At 54.1% G+C, this 18,129-nt stretch overlaps 3 protein-coding genes across 4 annotated transcripts in view; 1 reads left to right on the top strand and 2 right to left on the bottom strand.

Moving 5' to 3' along the window:
* Positions 1–18,129, bottom strand: part of SPRY3 (sprouty RTK signaling antagonist 3) — a 315,558-nt gene that overhangs the window by 156,582 nt on the left and 140,847 nt on the right. The window lies entirely within an intron of this gene.
* Positions 1,176–15,022, bottom strand: VAMP7 (vesicle associated membrane protein 7). 2 transcript variants are annotated; one of them, XM_068205151.1, is made up of 8 exons: positions 14,991–15,022; positions 10,256–10,411; positions 8,634–8,691; positions 7,952–8,089; positions 5,708–5,798; positions 5,362–5,429; positions 3,779–3,871; positions 1,176–2,900 (listed from the first exon to the last, which is right to left on the bottom strand). In XM_068205151.1, the coding sequence occupies exons 2-8, from the start codon at positions 10,399–10,401 to the stop codon at positions 2,832–2,834; spliced, it is 663 nt and encodes a 220-aa protein (XP_068061252.1). In that variant the 5' UTR covers positions 10,402–10,411; positions 14,991–15,022; the 3' UTR covers positions 1,176–2,831. The 2 variants fall into 2 exon arrangements, with proteins under 2 accessions (XP_068061252.1, XP_068061251.1); XM_068205150.1 differs by lacking the exon at positions 14,991–15,022 and adding an exon at positions 12,829–12,932.
* LOC137482653 (DNA-directed RNA polymerases I and III subunit RPAC2-like) lies at positions 14,991–18,121 on the top strand. Its single transcript, XM_068205161.1, has 5 exons — positions 14,991–15,130; positions 15,861–15,958; positions 16,913–16,989; positions 17,296–17,378; positions 17,936–18,121. The coding sequence occupies exons 1-5, from the start codon at positions 15,095–15,097 to the stop codon at positions 17,981–17,983; spliced, it is 342 nt and encodes a 113-aa protein (XP_068061262.1). The 5' UTR covers positions 14,991–15,094; the 3' UTR covers positions 17,984–18,121.

The following is an 18,129-nucleotide window of genomic DNA, read 5'->3' as shown; positions in this document are numbered from 1 at the left end:
AGTGAGATTTACCTTTAATTCCTCAGAGATCAGAAGGACAAGGCACTCAGTGTGTGCAGTTTCTGAAACATCCACACGTGGCCTGAGCAGAACCAAAGGCAGGAAGCACCACAGGGGAAGTTCCTGCACTGCAGGGATCTCTTGTGATCCAGGAAAAGAGGAAGAGACAGTTGTGCCCACAGTGCTGTGAGGGGCCCAGGAGTGTTCCTGTGCCATCACCCAGTTCCTGCCAGGCCAGGGCTGGCACCAGCAGCACTCACAGGGCAGAGAGGGGGCCCAGGAGGCTCAGCTGGAGCTGCTGCTTTGTCCCTGGCTGTCACTCCCACCCTGATAAAGCTCCATGGGGTCCCAGCACTGCCCTGTTGAGGCTCTCCCCTCATCCAGAACATTCTTTTCTGAGACCTCTCCCTGCTGGCACAGCTGGACCCTGTTCACATTGATCTTTCCAGGGCACAGAAAGGTCAAAGAGCAGCAACATCTGATTTCTCTATTACTGGAGGGTTCTCCTGTTGCCTTTCTCATGCCCTGTATTCCAAAGGGGATTTTCCAGGCTCTGCCTTTCTCCACCCACCTGAGTCAAGAGCTGCTGCTCTTCCATGGACATGTAACAGTAGGTGAAGAACAGAAACTTCCTGGGAGAGTCAGATATTAACTAGTTGAAGGCTACATCCCACCTTCAGGCAGGTAGTATTGTCTCCATGTTTTCCAGCCTAGCTGGCTGTGGAGATATAGACCTGGATGCAGTTCCAGGCTGAACAGAGCAGCAGGAAGGTGCTGAGGTTGGATTTTGCTGGGATTCCCAGGTGTTTCCAGAACAAACCTGATGCTGACAGGCACTTGGGAGAGGCTGTCCCACTTCAGGAGGGGAAGATAGCACAGCTCTGACAGAACCATCACACTCGGAGCTGTTAATTTTATCCTTTTGTTTTTCTGAGCTGTTCTCACACCAAGTGATCTCACTTCAGCTCCCAATATTCTCTATCATCCCATGTCCTGGCTGATACCATTAAAATGCAGCTTTGCCTCAGAGATAACAATCAACAACTCCAACAATTTCTGCAAGTCCAAGAGCAAATCCAACTCGCTCATCCTGAAGCATAAGCCTGCTTCCAAAACCTCCCCCTGCATCAAGCACGGAGCATTCCCAAGGTAGGTGTTCCAGAGAACTATGGAACTCTGCTTTCTGTACAGGAATTTTATTGAAATCAAGGTAATGGTTTTTTACACTAATGCCTCAGTGCATCCTTGAGAAGGAAAGGAAGGATTTTTTTTAAAAATTGTTTGTACATAAGACAAGAAATCATCCAAATGAACATGGTAACAGCACGATCCCTAAAACATGCACAGCTGGACCTGGGGCTGCAAGAACAGGAGCTGCAGGGAGGGGGCTCCAACTTTACGTTCAGAACAGAAAGAGAAGCAGGTGCCAGTGGCCACTGGCACTTAGTGGATATCAAGATCCAGTCACCCTTGGTGAAACTTCAGCCTAACAGAAGACAAATCCAAAGGAGCTACTGTTCATAGGAGACTCTAACTACCTGGGCCCTGCTGGGAAGCTCCATGGTCAGTGCCACCTCCCCACCCTGCCAGTGTCACCAGGACCTCAGGGCACCAACTTTGTGCTCCAGCTCAGACACCAAAAGAAGCCTCCCCTTTCATCTCTCAACTTCCCTGGGCCAAAAGCAGATTCCTTCCCCCCTGAAGCGGGTTTCCATTTTTTTCCCTGGGAAAGGAGCCCCTCAGCTCCAGGACAGAAGTGCCCCCAGCCCTTTCCCAGGCCCTAGCAACTCCAGCTCCTCAGCCAGGCCTGGCTTGGGATGGAGATGTGCAACTGGCACAGAAACAGCACCCCTGAGCCTGCATTTGGTTACCAGCATTGGGTTTGGTTTGAAATCCTCCCAGAGGAGAATGGTCATCCTCTGGCAGAGCCTTTCTCTCTCAGACCTTGGAGAAAGTCACCAGCCACCAGCTCCAACCCTTCTCTGTCCTCCAGTTTCAGTGCACACCTTCCAGGAGAAGCACAAGCAGCAGCTCCCTGACACCTCAGCCAACCAGATTGGCCCCAAATTCACCGTAGCCAGTGCCAGAATTATACTCATTGCAGTCCACCCTCCAAAGAGGAGCAGGAGAAATCATCTGTGAGGAAGCAGATCCTGAACCGTGTGCAACCGGCCCCGTTGCTGTGTCCATTCAGCCACCAGCCCAGGGGGAGATGAGGAAGAAGTGAGGATGAAGAGGCAGCCATTGCACACGCTGAGGTGACCCCACACCCTCCTCCTGCCTGCAGGATCACTGCAGGAACAGGGAGGTGTCCCAGCAGCAGCACCTCCACCTGTGAGTGCACAAAGCCCAAACCCCATTTGTTCCTACCAGGGTGACACCGTGACCTCCCCATGGTGCAGCACTGGGAGCCACCAGATGTGGCCAGATGTGTAGGAGAGGCTCTGTGGGACCCCAAACCCACCTGTCCCCATTAGTTTGGCTCCTCCGTGGGACAGTTCCATCCCAGGTGGGAGAGCTGCAGCCACCCCTGTCCCCACCCAGGGGAAGCCACAGGGACACGGGGCCAGCATGCACAGAACCCTCCGCAGGGGTGGCATTGGGACAGCAAAAGGAACACAAAAATCCTTTCAAGTAATTAACCCAGCCCACTCTTGAGGTCACAGCTGTGGGAGCAGCGACCAGCTGGGTCTGTCTGGGTGATAAGGCAAAAAGTCTGAAGTCCTGGAGGAATGGGAGGTGGAAGGTGGCAGTGGTGACAGGTGGGAGTCACTCTGGAGATTCCTTCTTCACACTCTGCCTCATCTCCTGGTGAGCAGCTCCATCTCCAGTTACTTCTGCACACAGCTGGGCCAGGCCAGCCCGCCACACACGGCCGAGAGGATGATGTACAGGATCACCTGGGGAGGGAATTAGGAATTCCCAGCAGTAATTGACTGCCACAGCACACACCTGGAAATCTCAGATGGTCAAAGCCTTGAAGAACCTAACACCCTCCTGTCCCTCCACGCCCCGCAGCTGAGGAGTGTCCCCATGGAGGTGCCAAAGTGCTTCCCACCCTGACCCTGCAGTTGCTCCATCCACAGTCCTCTCAGCTGGAGAGGAACTGTCACACTAAAAAAAACACTTCAGAGTCACAGAACGAGATCCCCCCAGGACTGAAAGCTCAAAAGTCACCCCAGCTCAAGCAGGGCACCTCAGCTGCTCCTGGGGCAAGCAGGGGGAGCTCCTGGACGGTGCTCCCATCTCCTCTCAGAGGGTGACAAAAGGTTGGAGAAGACCTCCACGATCATCAAGTCCAACCTTGGATTAAATCCCCCCACGTCCCTTAAACTATGTCACAATGTGCCACATCCACTTGTTTTCTGAACACCTCCATGGTGACCCCAGCACTGCCCTGGGCTTCATCTCTCTGTCACAGAAGGAATTTTTCCTAATATCCAACCTGAATCCCCCCAGTGCAACCTGACCCCATTTCCCCACTTGCCTGGGAGAAGAGGCCAATCCCCACCCCATCACAACCTCCTTCCAGGTAACTTGTAGAGCCAGAAGATCCCCCCTGAGCCTCCTCTTCTCCAGGCTGAGCCCCCCCAGCCACTCCCTGCAGTACTGATTGCCCAGGCCCTTCACCCTCTCCTCTTACAAGCCCATCAGGAGACTCTGCCCTTGTTCTGCCCTCCCAGGCAGAGCTGGGCACACAAAGATCCCAGGACAGCAACAGGGGTCTGGAGTTTCCAGGCGTTCAGCCTGGCACAGCAGCTCCAGGCTCCGCACTCACAATGGACACGATGATGATGACGATGGTGAGCTTGAGGTTCTTCATACACATGGCTCGGGCAAGGTTCCTGCTGGTGGTTTTGAAAGTGACTGACTGTAAGAGAAAACAAGGGAAATCCCATGATGGATTGGGCTGGAAGGGACCTAAAGCTCATCCAGTGCCACTCCCTGCCATGGCAGGGACACCTTCCACAATCTCAGGCTGCTCCAAGCCCCAGTGTCCAGCCTGGCTTGGACTCTGCCAGGGATCCAGGGGCAGCCACAGCTGCTCTGGGTAACCTGTTATGGAAAGTTTGTGGTTGTCCTATTCCAAGTGTCCCTGCAATTCAATGCATCCAAAATAGGGTTTGGGCACCAAATGACCCCAAAACCCCCCAGGATGGGTCAGTGCAGCCATTCCCACACCCATGCCCCACACAGCTCAGGCAGGATGCACCTGCCCATGGAAGCAGCCATTCCAGCAGCTCATTCCACTGGGCAGTACCAGCTTTTCCTACAAACCACCCTCCATGAGGCTGCAGCAGGCAGGAACCACATCCCTGGGAGCTGCAGTTCTGCCGTGGGGCCCATTCCCAAGATGGGGAACACCAGCCCTGGATCTCCAGGGATGCTTCCTCCTGGGCTGTGGGACATTCCCACTTAAGGATGTTCCATCCCTTCATCTCCCTGTTCTTTCCAAAAGCCCACACTCCCTGGGACAGGTTCTCCATGAGCTCAGGCCAGCTGCTGAAGGAATTCCAGTCCCTTTCCCTAAAGCTTTACCTGAGCTTTCAGCCCTGCCACCACCTGAGGACAGGGGAAGGTCTGAACACCTGGGAGCTCCAGGACTGTTCCCTGCTGGATAAACTCCAGGCATCTCTGCTGCCCTCCAAAGCAGGAGGGCTTTGGGACAGCTCAGGGATGTTTGGATCCCCACACCCCCACACAGGAGCTCCTGGCACTCTCCCAGCCCGAGGACTGGATGCCACAGGAGCTGGGCACCAAGCCAGGATGCTGCAGAGGAGGATGCTGAGCCAGGGCCAGGGATTCCCAAAGGAAAGACAAAAAGCTTCCAGAGTGCACAGCACTTTGCTAGATAACTGTGCTTTATAATTACATTAATTTGGGTTTTTTTTAGTCTTCACTTCCTCAGAAACACTCCAAGAAGCTCTGGAGTCTTTAAAGATTACTTAGATGCAACAACTCAGCTTTTTTAATTTTAAATCAGCCACGCTTTCTCTGCTGGTATCAGAACAATTCCACAGATGCACATTTTCCAGTTTATTTGCATCCAGGTGCCTTCAGCCCAGGCTGCCAGGGAAGTGTAAATTGTGATTTTATCTCTCCTATCACTGCAGATAATGAGAGGGTTTTCCCCACCTTGGGCACACGGGATGAGGACAGGGATGTGTCACCCTTGGCTGGCTGTGGCACAGGGAGCAGGGGGAAGCTGGATCTTTCCCGAACTGGGAAGCAGCTGGGAAACAGCTTGGAGGGGGAAGGATTCCCTGCAGGTCTCGATTCCTCTGTGTGCTTTAAGTGTCTCCAGGTGCTGTCCCCACCTCCCTGTTCCCTGGTGCAGTGACACAACTTCCCCAGACTCACCGAATCCACAAGATTCTCTGTTTTATCAATCAGCAGCTCCAGCTTCTCTCCTCTTTGTGCCACAAGGTCTGGAGAAAAGAGAAAAAATCCAGCTCTGAAGGTGAATTCCCCGAGCAAAAAGCTGTTCCCAACACCCAAGCTCAAGCCAGGAGCTCCTGGCTGTAGCTTCTACCCTCCCTGGGATAACCAGGGCCTTAGGGAACAGCCTCACATCACACAGGCTGCATTTTGGGACTGAATTCTGCTCAACTCCAGAACTCACCCTCTAATTTGAATGGTCAGACTCGGCAACACCCAAACCCAAAATATAAGCAGCTGCAGAGAGCACTTCCCAAGGAAGCAGTACCTATGTTCCGGACCATGATCCCTTTGAGTTCGTCGATCTGGGCTTGTGTCTCTGCCACCTGGTCTGGGCCCTTGCTCTCCGAGTGGTATTTCTGCACCAGAGAACATAATGTTTTACTCTTTGAGCTAGGTCTTATGAGCTCCAAGAGACATTTATTACACTTGAGATGGCTCTGCTACTTGGAATGGTACAAAACTAGTAGGATGGTTTTTGAGGTTGTGTTGGAAACAGAAAAAGGTTTAATAAAAGGCAAAATAACAAAGCTTTTATAGAGAAAAACTTGAGTTAGGGGTAAGAGGTTTGTGCTCTTGTTAAAACACTCTATAAAAGTGATTATTTCTTTTGTTTTCTTTTTTTTTAGTGAATCACTTAGACGGTACCTCTTGGCTTCTGTCTAATTGGGTAGCTCTAGGGTCTGAGGTGAAGTCTTAAAGGTCTTATGAGGTGTCTTTTTACTAAATTGAGGAGAGAAACTTTTGGGCTTTTTGCCTTTTTAAGCAAAGAATAACTTGGTCACTCCGTCAACAGGGGTCACATTCCTACAAGAACAGGCAGGGAAAACAGGAGCCTCAAAAACCAGGAGCCAGGGAAAACAGGAGCCTCAAGAAGCCAACAGTTTGGGAATGCCACACCCGATGGTGAAGGTGGCCACTTTGAGTGGCCTGACTGCTCTCCCCAAAGGAATGGAGCCATCCCATGTCCCAGAGCCATCCCAGAGGATCTCCCCTGTCACCTCCTGGGTACAGCTGAGCCCTCACTGACAGCTTTGCTGCTCCCAGCCCCTCTGGTGTTTATCCTGAGCACCATTCCTGTCATCCCTCTCCCTCCATTCCCTTCACAAGTGACAGGGACTTCTTTCAGACTGTTCCCCCAGTTTGGGGATCCCAGGGATCCTCTGGTGACTGCACAGCTCGGGATGGGTGAGAGCAGCACGAGCCAACCCCAGGTTAAAGGAGCCTGAGTGTTTGCAGGATCCAAGGCCCAGTCAGCATCAGGGAACTGAGCTCTGCTATTCCTGCATGGATTTTAGTCACTGCTCACATCACGACAGCTCTGCTCCATGATCACCCACGTAGCTGCTTAAATCTTGATTTTCTTCTGGTTAGGAGTTCAATTTCTGACAGCACAGAGAGCCAGTCTGACACTGCCACTCCCACCTAGGCAGTCACAACTCATGGTGACAGCACCAAATCCAGCAGCTCCTCCACCTTCTCCTCAGGGGGAGATTCCCAGGAGGTTTCAGACTGGCCACAATCAATGCTGGGCACTGGTTTGACTGGAAGCACGGCCTCCCTCTCCAGGATTATCTGAGTGCTGCACTTGAGCTGGGGCTGGATCTCTGCCTCACACAGGAACCATCTGGAGAACATCCCTGCTCCTGCACAGCAGGGAATGTCAGCCCTCACATCCCATGGGATCAGGGGAGGGAAGGGCTCTGTCAGCACTGAACTCCCCTCAGCTGAACCCCGGATCCCAGCAATGTGGAAAAGCTCAGGCAGCTCCTCCTGTGCTGAGGGAGATGGAAAGGCTGGGATTTTAGAGGAATATCAGCCCCATGGCTCCAAAGACAGCCTGGCTTTTCTGATAAGGCAATTCCAGCTTATTCCAGCCTTGAAGAGCTTATAAAGTGATGATTCAGCACTTTGGGTAGTTTCAGTCCCCACACACCAAAGCCTGGTGGAGAAAAGCTCCTTCCTCACACACAGGAAATTAATCCTATTCATTCTGCACTGGCACTGTTATTCCTTGCTCTCCCCCTGCTGTGGAAGGCAAGGGCAGCTCCTGGAATGAACTCCTGTGACTCTCTCTGCTCCAAACCACCTGCACAGCCCCCTTCAAGCAGGAGCAGTGCAGGTGCAAATCCTTCCTCAGAGCCCTGGCCTCAACCTGCACCACCACACAACTGGTACAGCTGGGACTGCTCCACAGTTCCTGCACTGGGGAGGGTTTTGCTGTCCCCACAAAGGGCCCCTCACCCTGCAGCTGTGACACCCCCAAACCTGGCCCTTCCATGGGGTAAGCAGCAAAAGAGCCAAGCCCTCCCTGGAGAACAGCCCCAGCAGAGCTCTGAGAGCCTCCCACCCCACAGGCACAGCCCCACCACAGGCTGGGGACAGCCCTAAAGCCACCATTCCCAGGACACCTCGTCTTTAATCCAAGGGACATCTCAAACTCCCCCCAAAACCCCACGCAAGGAGGATTTCTGGGGAAGCTGGGCTGGCAGGGAGCAGCCAGGGGCCTCACCAGCTGTGCAGCCAGCACAGAGGAGAACTCGCTGTTCATGGCGTAGGGCAGGGCAGTCTGCGCCCGCGAGCCGTACGTGGTCTGGAACCGCTTCTTGATCTCATTCAGGAACGTGAAGGCTCTGGAGCGCTCAAAGTCCTGCCAGCAGAGAGCACAGAGAGTCAGCACAAACCGCCTGCAGGGCTGGGGGCTGCAGCTCCCAGCTCTGGCTGGCTGTGACACTGGCTGTGACACTGGCTGTGACACTGGCAGCCCCGGGGCTGTGCCAGCTCCTCTCCTGCTCTGAGGGGGAGGATTTCCTGCAGCACTTCCACAATTCAGGTGCACCAGGCAAATTCCACTGGCAACTGGAATGGTCTCTGCACCACCAACCCACTGCAGCAAGAGAGAAACTCGGCAAAGCCAAGAACTTCACCCCAAAACTCACAATCCACAGGACTGTAAGGTCTCTCCCGTGGCAGGGATGGAATGGGATGATTTTGAATGTCACTCTGGACCCAAACCATCCCACAACTCCTATTTCAGCTCCAGGCTGAGTTCAAAGCTGTAACTGAGGTTACAGAAGCTCCAGTGGGAGAAAAGGCACCTCAGAGCAGCCCTCATTAATAACTGCCATATGGAAACCAAAATTCCCCAATTTCCCAGGGCCTGCCCAGGCTGTAGCTGTGTCCCCAGTACTCACATCATCTGTGATGCACAGGTAAATGATCCTGTCCTGGCAGATGTAATGGAACAGGTAACTGCAGGGAATGGAAAGGAACAAACAAAACGTCACTGGAAGCTGCCACATTTCCAGAATTTCATTTTCCAGAAGCCACTGCTGCCTGTGGGGCCTTTGGGGGCTGGCAAGAGAAAATCCCAGTTATTCTACAGAGCTGGCACAGATAAACAGGTCCAAGGTAAATGTCCAGGGAAGTGAGGCTGGGGCACAGGTCTCTGCCCTGAAAGTCTGTTCCCATTAAAAAGTTCAAAAATCCTTGCACATCCACAACTCTCCAGGAAGGAGTGAGGTGAAACTTGTCTGGTACCACCCTGCAGACTCCTCAGAGAGGCCAAGAAGGATCCCAACAGCAGAGAGAGAGAGTAACCCAAGAATTCCTGATGCCAGAGGGCTGCTTTTCCTTGGAGATTAATACAAAAGACACAGAAGTTCTTCTTAAAAACAAAAAGAACTCATTAAATGAATGTAAGGAGTTCAAAGTTCCTCAAGTTTTTCCTGTTTCAGAACAGGATGAACTATCTTGGACAGAACCCAGGGAGTTTTTTAGCCTATAGGCTGGGAGGCAGAGGATCCCTGGGAGGCTCCAGACTGGAGGAACAACTCCAAGTGCTCACAGAGCTTCACAGCTCCCACATTCTGCTCAGTTACCTCCAAAAATGCAAGACAGCACTCCTGAAACTCAACTTTTTCACTTGGTTGAACAGCACTCAAGGCAAAGTTATTTCCTTTCACTTAAAGGAATAACTTAAAATATTCAAATTTATCCTTAAAATTCCAGCAGGAGAGAAGAGCTGCAGCATCCAAGGTGTGTCAGACTCCAGAGCAGGCACTGCCTCCAAAACATCTCCCACAGGGACTGGCTGTGCTCCTGAGCAAGCCCAGTTCTGTATCCTCAGAACAGCTCTGACACAACAGCTTGGGCACCAGAGAGGATCCAGCCATGCTGCCAATTCCTAAAAAAGAGCTGGAATGGGCTCCAACACCTCTAAATCTGGTTTCTCCACAGCTGTTTTAGTTTGTTCCCATTTACTCACCCACTTCCCACATGCAGGAAGTCACAGGTGATGAAGCATCATTACACCCTGTCCTACCAACACTGACCACAGGTTCAGAGAGTGGGAAAATCCTGGGAGAAACCCCTCTGTCCTGCAGACTAGATTTGGGACAGCTCAGGATGACCCCATGTGATCTGTGAGCACAGCTTTTCTCAAAGCCCCCAAGAAGGGTGACAGTTTCACCTAAAGCCACCTTCAAGCCTCAGAAAATCCAGGGAAAGTTTCCAGAAGCCAAACTCCAAAGATTCCACAGCTGGGCACCCTTCAGCTCACTTTGGAATTGGATAAAAATGGGAAATTTGATTTTATACCAACTGCCTTGTGCTGCTGCTGGAGCTGAACTCAAATCCTGGTCATGCTGCAAAGTTCTGGGGGACATAAGTAGCTACTGAGCTGGTGGCACGTTCCATCAAATGGGAATTCGGGCAGAAAAAACCTGCAGAATCACAGAAACACCCCCAAACACACCCCACCCAGCTTCTCCCTGTCCTCACAAGTCCCCCAGAGCCAAGGAGAGGGGTTACTCACTTGCCATGGGAATAGGTCAGTTTGTTGTTCTCGGATGGGATTTTGGCCAGGATCTGCTCGGTCACCTCCAGGAAGTTGCCCCCACACCAGGCGTGCTTGGCCAGGATGGTGGTGCCCCTCGCCGCGACTGCAAACAGGATGGCCATGGCTGCTCTCCTGCTTGGGACAGAACAGGGGGACATCAGGACTGGGGGCACCTGCAGGGTGGCACAGGGACCTGCACAGTGTCCCCTGGCACAGGGGGCAGGACGTGGCCAGGACTCAGCCAGGACACCAAGCCACAAAGTTCTCTCATTTCCCCTTTTAGGCTCTGCTCACAATGACACAAAACCCTCTAGAAAAAGGGGTTTTACCACCTCTGTGCCCTGTGAGGGTGGCAAAGCTGAGGTCGCCCAGAGAAGCTGTGGAGCCAGCATCTCTACCTGAATGCGGGCTGCCCCAACTCCCACACCTGAAGAGCAACCAAGGCAGAAACCAGACCCAACAGATTTTTCATGAGGATGAAAGAAAGCTAAACCTTGGATAAGTCACATTAAATGCTGCTCACAGCAGAGGGAAGGGTAACCCCAACAGCCAGAGCAGCTGTGGCTGCCCCTGGATCCCTGGAAGTGACCAAGGCCAGACTGAATGAGGCTTGGAGCCACCTGGGTTAGCAGAAGGTGCTGGGAGTTGGAACTGGATGAGCTTCAAGCTCCCTTCCAACCCCAAACCACTGTGGGATTCCCTAAGTCTCCAGAGCTGGAAAAACATCCCTGCTGCCACAGAAAGGGACACTCTTAATCAGCTCAAGTATCAGCACATTAATCTACAGCCAGAGCCAGATCTAACACATGAAGCACATGTCAGAGCCCAGCTGGGACAGCTGCCCTGTTCATCCTGCACATCCATAAGCCTCTTTTCTGCTCAGGAAGGACTTAGGACGACTTTGGACCCTACAAAACCCAAAAATCTCATTTTTCACTTTGCACTTAGACCCTACTTATTACCTGCTCTGTTCTGTGCCTCGACAGATCTGGCACGAACACAGACCTCCCCTGAATCCCCCAGGAGACCTCTCTGGGAACAGCCACAGAGCAGGAGTGCTGGCTGAGCTTCTGGATCCAGATTTTCCATCTCCCTGGCACTGCCTGGTGAGAATTAGGGATCTCTTCTGGATTAACAAGGCCATGAAGGGAGATCCAACCACCACCCCGGCAGGGCTCACCTGGGCAGGCTGAGCCCCACAGATCCAGGCTTGGCCAGCACTGACCAGAGCATCTCCAAACCTCCCACAGGTCTGAGCCCAGCATTGGAGGGGAAAAGGATAAAGGCATGGATTTAATCACAGGACAGACTCCACACAACCACCTGGGAGCACTGCCAAGGGGAACAGAACCACGGAATGGTTGGGGCTGGAAGAGACCTCAAGACCATCCCCATGGCAGGGACATCTTCTACTGTCCCAGGCTCCTCAAGTGTCCAGTGTCCAGCCTGACCTTGGCCACTTCCAGGGATCCAGGGGCAGCCACAGCTGCTCTGGCTGTTGGGGTTGCCCTTCCCTCTGCTGTGAGCAGCATTTAATGTGACTTATCCAAGGTTTAGCTTTCTTTCATCCTCATGAAAAATCTGTCGGGTCTGGTTTCTGCCTTGGTTGCTCTTCAGGTAGAGATGCTGGCTCCTGCAGGAAGCTTCAAAGGAATTGCTTATTCCTTTATGTTTCAGATCTGAGTAATCTCCACTTTGGCTCATTTTCAGGTTGAAATGCTCCTGTCTTAAATAAGATTGTGAGCAGACTCAGCCCAGGGAATTCACTGCGCCCTCCTGTCCCTGCAGAGCCACTGGACACAGAGGCTTTGGCCAGCCCAGGGCTGTCCCAGGCCGTGGAGCAACACCAGGGCACAGCCTGGAATCACAAACACCTCTTGAGCAATCAGCCGAGTGTCCAGCACCAAGAAACCACTGTCTGCTCCTGCAGTCACCCAGGAGCCACAGAAAGGAGCAGAAAACACATCCCCAAAGCCTGCCCCTGCCCTGCAAGGACCAGCTGAAACTCAGGGTACAGAGCCCACACACACAGACACCTCAGTGCCCTGAGCAGAACAAGGGCAGCCCCAGCTGAGGATTGTGAAGTGGTTTAGACAATTCCTACAAATCTCTGCTCTTTTCATATTGGATATTAATGGAACCTGAGGTGACACTTCAGCAGCAGAGTGAGGTGACACTCGCTAGCACTGTAGGATCCCACAGTCCTCAATTCCCTGAGTTCCTGGCTCTCACCTCCCCACATTCACAGCCCTCATCTCCCTGAGTTCACAGTCCTGACTCCCCAAATTCCTGGCCCTCGCTGTGCTCAGGACACAGGAGCTCTGTTCCTGGCAGTAACACCAGCCCCAGCACTGAGCAGAAGGGGTTAAATGAAGTAAAAGAGATTAACCAGGAGCATTTTTCTCCCTGAGCAGCCCCAGCCATGTGTTACTCCTGTTACTAACACAAATCTGGTAAACTGCCACAGAACGTCCTTCCTCAGCAGTTACAGAAGAATGAAATCCCTTTAAATCAACCCCTCTGCAGAGCTTTTTTCTATCTAGACTTACAATGTTACACAGCTGGAAGCAGCCAAGACCAAACCTTCCAAAAAGACAATGCAAGATGCATGAGCTGCTGTCTGAGGTCCCTCTGGGGATTGAACTGAAGTATCCTAGAAACACAGAAGGGTTTGGGTAAGAGGGACCTCAAAGCCCCTCCAGTGCCACCCCTGCCATGGCAGGGACACCTTCCACTGTCCCAGGCTGCTCCAAGCCCCAGTGTCCAGCCTGGCCTTGGGCACTGCCAGGGACCCAGGGACAGCCAGAGCTGCTCTGGGCACCCTGTGCCAGGGCCTGCCCACCCTCCCAGGGAAGGATTCCCTCCCAATACAAGGGCACAGAAAAACCTCTTAAGGAACATCAGAAACACAGACTTAGTCTCAGCATGGTGTTAAAACTCCTGTAAGGATGATTTACTGTTTTCCAGCGACTCTTCTGGCCCAGAAGATTCCCAGCTCAGTGCCAGTGAGCAATGGAAAGTCCCTGCCTGCACTTCCAGAAATCCTCTTAACAGAAAGCAAAGGGCACCACGGAACAAGGGGAGGTGTTGCAACCCAGTGAGTTGCAAACTGCTGCAATGAAGAGATCGTTTGAGCAGGGTGAGCTCAGCAGAAAGCAGCCCAGGCTTGCCTTTAACCTCTGCTGGGCAGTTGGAAAAATCATTATTTCATTACAGAATATTCCACCGTGAAGTCCTGGGGCTCTCCTGCTCATTCTGAACCTGAGAATTGTGACATTTGTGCTCCAACTTATCCCAAGTTCAGCCTCCTTTCTGCACACAATTTACTTCAGGTTCCCCCACTGCATCACTACGGAACCAAATCACCAAGGAAATGAATCCACGTGGTCTTCCAGGCCCATCACCTTTCCTGGAAGCAGCATTGCAGGGGTTGGAGGAGGGTAAGGACACGCAACACAACGCTGATTGAGTAAGCAGCTCTCTAAAAAGGGAACACTTGCAGCCCAAAGCATGGAATCAAGGAATTGTTTAGGCTGGAAAAGCCCTCCAAGAGCATCGAGCACAACCATTCCCCAGCACTGCCAAGGCCACACTGACCCAGGTCCCCAAGTGCCACATCCAAACGGCTTTAAATTGGGTCCAGGCCAGAATGTACCCAATATCCCACCTAAACCTCCCTGGCACAGCCACATCCTGCCATCCTGTCGCTGTCCCCCGGGAGCAGAGCCCGACTCCCTCCAGCCTCCCTGCACCCCCTGCCAGTACGCCTGTGCTTAATTAATTAACGAATTAAGCCATGCAGTGCTACACCCGCAACACTGTCCACTCCCAGACACACCAGTAACACCTCAACCATAGGTAGTACATGGGTAATACATGGGTAACACGCCAGTAACACACTAACAATACCCCACTAACACACCAGTAACACACTAATAACATCCCAACAACATACTGGTAACAGCCCAGTAACACAGCGATATAACCCCAGTAATACCGCAGTAATATCCCAGTAACATCCCGGTAACACGGCAATAACACACCCGTAACATGCCGGTAACACGGCAATAACACACCAGTAACATCCCGGTAACACGGCACTAACACACCAGTAACATCCCGGTAACACGGCACTAACACACCAGTTACATCCCGGTAACACGGCACTAACACACCAGTAACATGCCGGTAACACGGCAATAACACACCAGTAACATCCCGGTAACACGGCAATAACACACCAGTAACATCCCGGTAACACGGCACTAACACACCAGTAACATCCCGGTAACACCCCCGCTAACATCCCAATAACACACTAATTACATCCCAGTAACACACTAATTACATCCCAGTAACACACTAATCACATCCCGGTACCACGGCAGTAGCACACCAGTACCAGGCCAGCAGCTCTGCCGTCACACGCCAATAACCCCCGGTAACCGCGCTCACCCCGCTGTGCCCCCCGTGCCTGCGCCCCGCTCCCGGCGCCGAGCGCGGCCTCCTCCCGCGGGCAGCGCCTGCCTGCCTGCCTGCCGGGGGCTGGGGCTGGGGCTGGGGCTGTGCCCGGCCGGAACCCCGCACCCAAACGCCCGGCCCGGCCCAGCCCGGCCCAGCCCAGCCCAGCCCAGCCCGGCCCGGCCCGGCCCGGCCCGGCCCGGCAGGAGCTCCGGGCCGCCCCGGGCCGCCCCGGGCCCCCCGCGCTCACCGGCGCTCCCGGGCCCCGCTCGGCCCCGCCCGGCCCGGCCCGGCCCCGACGCGTTTCCGGCCGCGGGGCCGCCGGGAGCCCGGAGCCGCGGGCCCGGAACCGCCATGGCCGGCACCGGCAGCGGGCCCGTGCTGGAAACCGTGAGGGGGCACCGGGAGCCGGGGGTGGGATCGGGATCGGGATCGGGGTCGGGGCCGGGGTCGGGGTCGGGGGGCCCCGCTCGCTCCCGTACAGGAGGTGGAGCGGGGGGCCGGGCCCTGCTCCTGAGGAAAAGCAGCCTCACGTTGTGCCGGGGGAGGGTCAGGTTGGATATCAGGGAAAATTCCCTCATGGACAGGGCTGTCCAGCCCTGGCACAGGGCCCCGGGCAGGGGTGGGGTGCCCGTGCCTGCAGGGATTTAAAGCCGTGTGGATGTGGCACTTGGGGACATGGGTCAGTGTGGCCTTGGCAGTGCTGGGGAATGGTTGGACTGGGTGCTCTTGGAGGGCTTTTCCAACCTCAGTGATTCCGTGCTTCCATGATTCTGTCATTCCCAAGCCCGGCTTAGTGGTAGCGCACCCTCGTGTGTGGTGAGGCAGCATCAACATCGGGACAAATGGTGTCAGGATGGCTCCAGGGGACACTGTCATGCTGTGGTGAACAGCAGCAAGTGGATGTCAGGACTAACCTGGTTTAAAACTAGGTGGAATTTTGGAGCTTTCCCTCCTCCCTGAAGGTGTTTTGGTCCCACAGCAGCACCAGAGGTGGCCCAGCGAGATCTACTTCCCTCCCAGCTACTCTGGGAAGCTGAGCACGGGAGCTGATCCTCACCCTTCAGGTGTCCCCGACCTCAGGGAGGTCACAGCTTCTCTCCTCTCCCACTGGTGACAGATCCAGGCGGATGGGACAGATGGGAACTGCGTCACGTTCGTGCTGCACGACGAGGATCACACCCTGGGCAACTCCCTGCGCTACATGGTTATGAAGAAGTGAGTGGGGCCTCTGAGGGACCTCCCTGTCCTGCTCTGGCCTTGTCCTTCCTGATCCTCACCTCAGCTGTCCCTGGGACAAGGCAAACAATCCCAAATCCCCTCTGTGCACGTCCTTCCAGCCTTTGTGTCAGACATGGAGCCCTGCTCCCACCTGCTGCTCCTCCTTTTCCTTGTGCTGTGTCAGGACCCCGAGAGTACCAGCAGCCCTTAAAGGGCCTGACCAGCCTCTGCTGAGCCTCCACCCACACCCTCCCCTGCCCAGGAATCCAAGTTAAGCTCAGCCCAGGGCTTTCAGTCCCTCCTGAGCTGCTGGAGGAGTAACTGCGTCCTGGACTCCATTTGCTGCCCAGAGAGGCTGTGGATTTCCCATCCCTGGAACTGCCCCAGGCCAGGATGGATACTGGGGCTTGGAGCACCCTGGGATAGTGGAAGGTGTTCCTGGCCATGGCAGGGCTAGGACTGAGTGGCCTTTAAGATCCCTCTGATAAATCACTGTGGCAACATAAAAGAAGCTGGTGGCTGAAGCTGAGGACAAAGCTCCAGCACTCAGCTCAGCTTGAAGGAGAGGCTCTGCAACATTTTGGGAACTCCTCCAGTGCCCTGGACCTCTTCCACCCAGCAGAGCAGCAGCAGGTTTGGTTACAGAGAGAATTCCAAGCATCCAGGACCCCGTGTTTGGATCTGCAGAGCTGGCACTGCTCTGGTTGTGGTGCCAGCACGGTGCCAGCCATGTCTTTGCCCTGCAGAGCTCCAGCTCAGCTCAGAGAGAGATGGGTGTGAGGGAACGAGGACACACAGGGAGTTTCCTCTCAGCACATCCCTCCCCTAAGTCATTCTAGAAACATCCAGAGCCCCAGCAGGCCTGGCATGCCCTGAGCCTTTGACTTCCCTGGGATTTGCTGTGGACTGGCCTGGGTCTTACTGCTCCCTCTCCCCTCTGCCCTCCTGCAGCCCTGACGTGGAGTTCTGTGGCTACTGCATCACACACCCCTCGGAAAGCAAGATCAACTTCAGGATCCAGACCAGAGGTGAGGCTGGGGCTGTCCCTCTGTGGCTGGGGCCCTGTTCTCATGGAATTCCCCCTGCTCATGCCAGCTTCCCAGGAGTCTGTTAAATAAAAGAAAGCCCTTTCTCCCTGCCCTCTGCCAGGCACTGCAGTGCTGAGCCTCAGAGGCTGCTCCCAGAATTCTGCTCCAGCTGCAGTGGGAATGCAGCATCCCTGGCAGCCCAAGCTGTAGGGCTGGGGAGGGGGCACACCCCTGGGGAGGTGAGGACTTCCCTTGGGAAGCCATCTCCCATGTCCCTAATCCATCTTTTCCCATCTTTTCCCAAAGGGGCCCTTCCTGCTGTGGAGCCATTCCGGAAGGGGCTGAATGACCTGATGGGTGTATGCCAACATGTGCTCAACACCTTTGAGGTGAGACATTCCTGGAGAGTTCAGGCTCAGTTCTGTCCCTTGGGCCATTCCTGGAGAGCTCAGGCTCAGTTCTGTCCCTTGGGCCATTCCTGGAGAGCTCAGGGTCAGTTCTGTCCCTTGGGCCATTCCTGGGGAGCTCAGGGTCAGTTCTGTCCCTTGGGCCATTCCTGGAGAGCTCAGGGTCAGTTCTGTCCCTTGGGCCATTCCTGGGGAGCTCAGGCTCAGTTCTGTCCCTTGGGCCATTCCTGGGGAGCTCAGGGTCAGTTCTGTCCTTTGTTCCCAGAGTGGGAGGCTGAGGCCTGTGTTGGAGACACCTTTGGCAGGAAAACCTGGGAGTTTTTTTGGCCAGGCTCTGCCTGATCCGTGGCATGGCCTGGCTCCCTTTCCCTTGGAGTGACTGTAAAGTTCAGTCACTCCCAAAAAAAAGCACCTGGAGCTCTGTCAGAGCTTCCCAGCCTTCCCAGGCTCCGGCCAGAGCAGTCCCAGCACAGCAGGGTGGTGGCTCTGTGCCACCCCAGGGACACGTTGGTGACATTTGTGCTTTGCTTTTGTTTCAGAGGAGCATGAAGGAGTTCAGGGCACAGAAGGAGGAGGAGATGCAGTAGCCCTTGGGAATGGCATGGATGTGTAACCTCTGTGTGTTGAATTCCCTGTGTCCATAGGAGGTCATTTTTTGTTGTTGGGGTTTTTTTTATGACTTTGCTCCAAATATATTTTCTTTAATAATAAAGTTTATTAATTTAGATGCTGC

Source organism: Anomalospiza imberbis, chromosome 14, assembly GCF_031753505.1.
Source record: "Anomalospiza imberbis isolate Cuckoo-Finch-1a 21T00152 chromosome 14, ASM3175350v1, whole genome shotgun sequence".
In the NCBI taxonomy this organism is placed as follows: domain Eukaryota; kingdom Metazoa; phylum Chordata; class Aves; order Passeriformes; family Viduidae; genus Anomalospiza; species Anomalospiza imberbis.
Note: the sequence above shows the minus strand (reverse complement) of the source record. Positions and strands in the feature narration are given on the sequence as shown.

Excerpts from the sequence above, each read along its gene's own strand:
- LOC137482653 (XM_068205161.1), top strand. The coding sequence starts at position 15,095 with ATGGCCGGCACCGGCAGCGGGCCCGTGCTGGAAACC. Across the intron at positions 15,131-15,860 it reads GCGGGCCCGTGCTGGAAACC|ATCCAGGCGGATGGGACAGA; the intron begins GTGAGGGGGCAC and ends CACTGGTGACAG. Across the intron at positions 16,990-17,295 it reads CTTCAGGATCCAGACCAGAG|GGGCCCTTCCTGCTGTGGAG; the intron begins GTGAGGCTGGGG and ends CTTTTCCCAAAG.
- VAMP7 (XM_068205151.1), bottom strand. The coding sequence starts at position 10,401 with ATGGCCATCCTGTTTGCAGTCGCGGCGAGGGGCACCACCATCCTGGCC. Across the intron at positions 8,692-10,255 it reads CTGACCTATTCCCATGGCAA|TTACCTGTTCCATTACATCT; the intron begins GTGAGTAACCCC and ends CATTCCCTGCAG. Across the intron at positions 3,872-5,361 it reads CAGAGAATCTTGTGGATTCG|TCAGTCACTTTCAAAACCAC; the intron begins GTGAGTCTGGGG and ends TTTCTCTTACAG.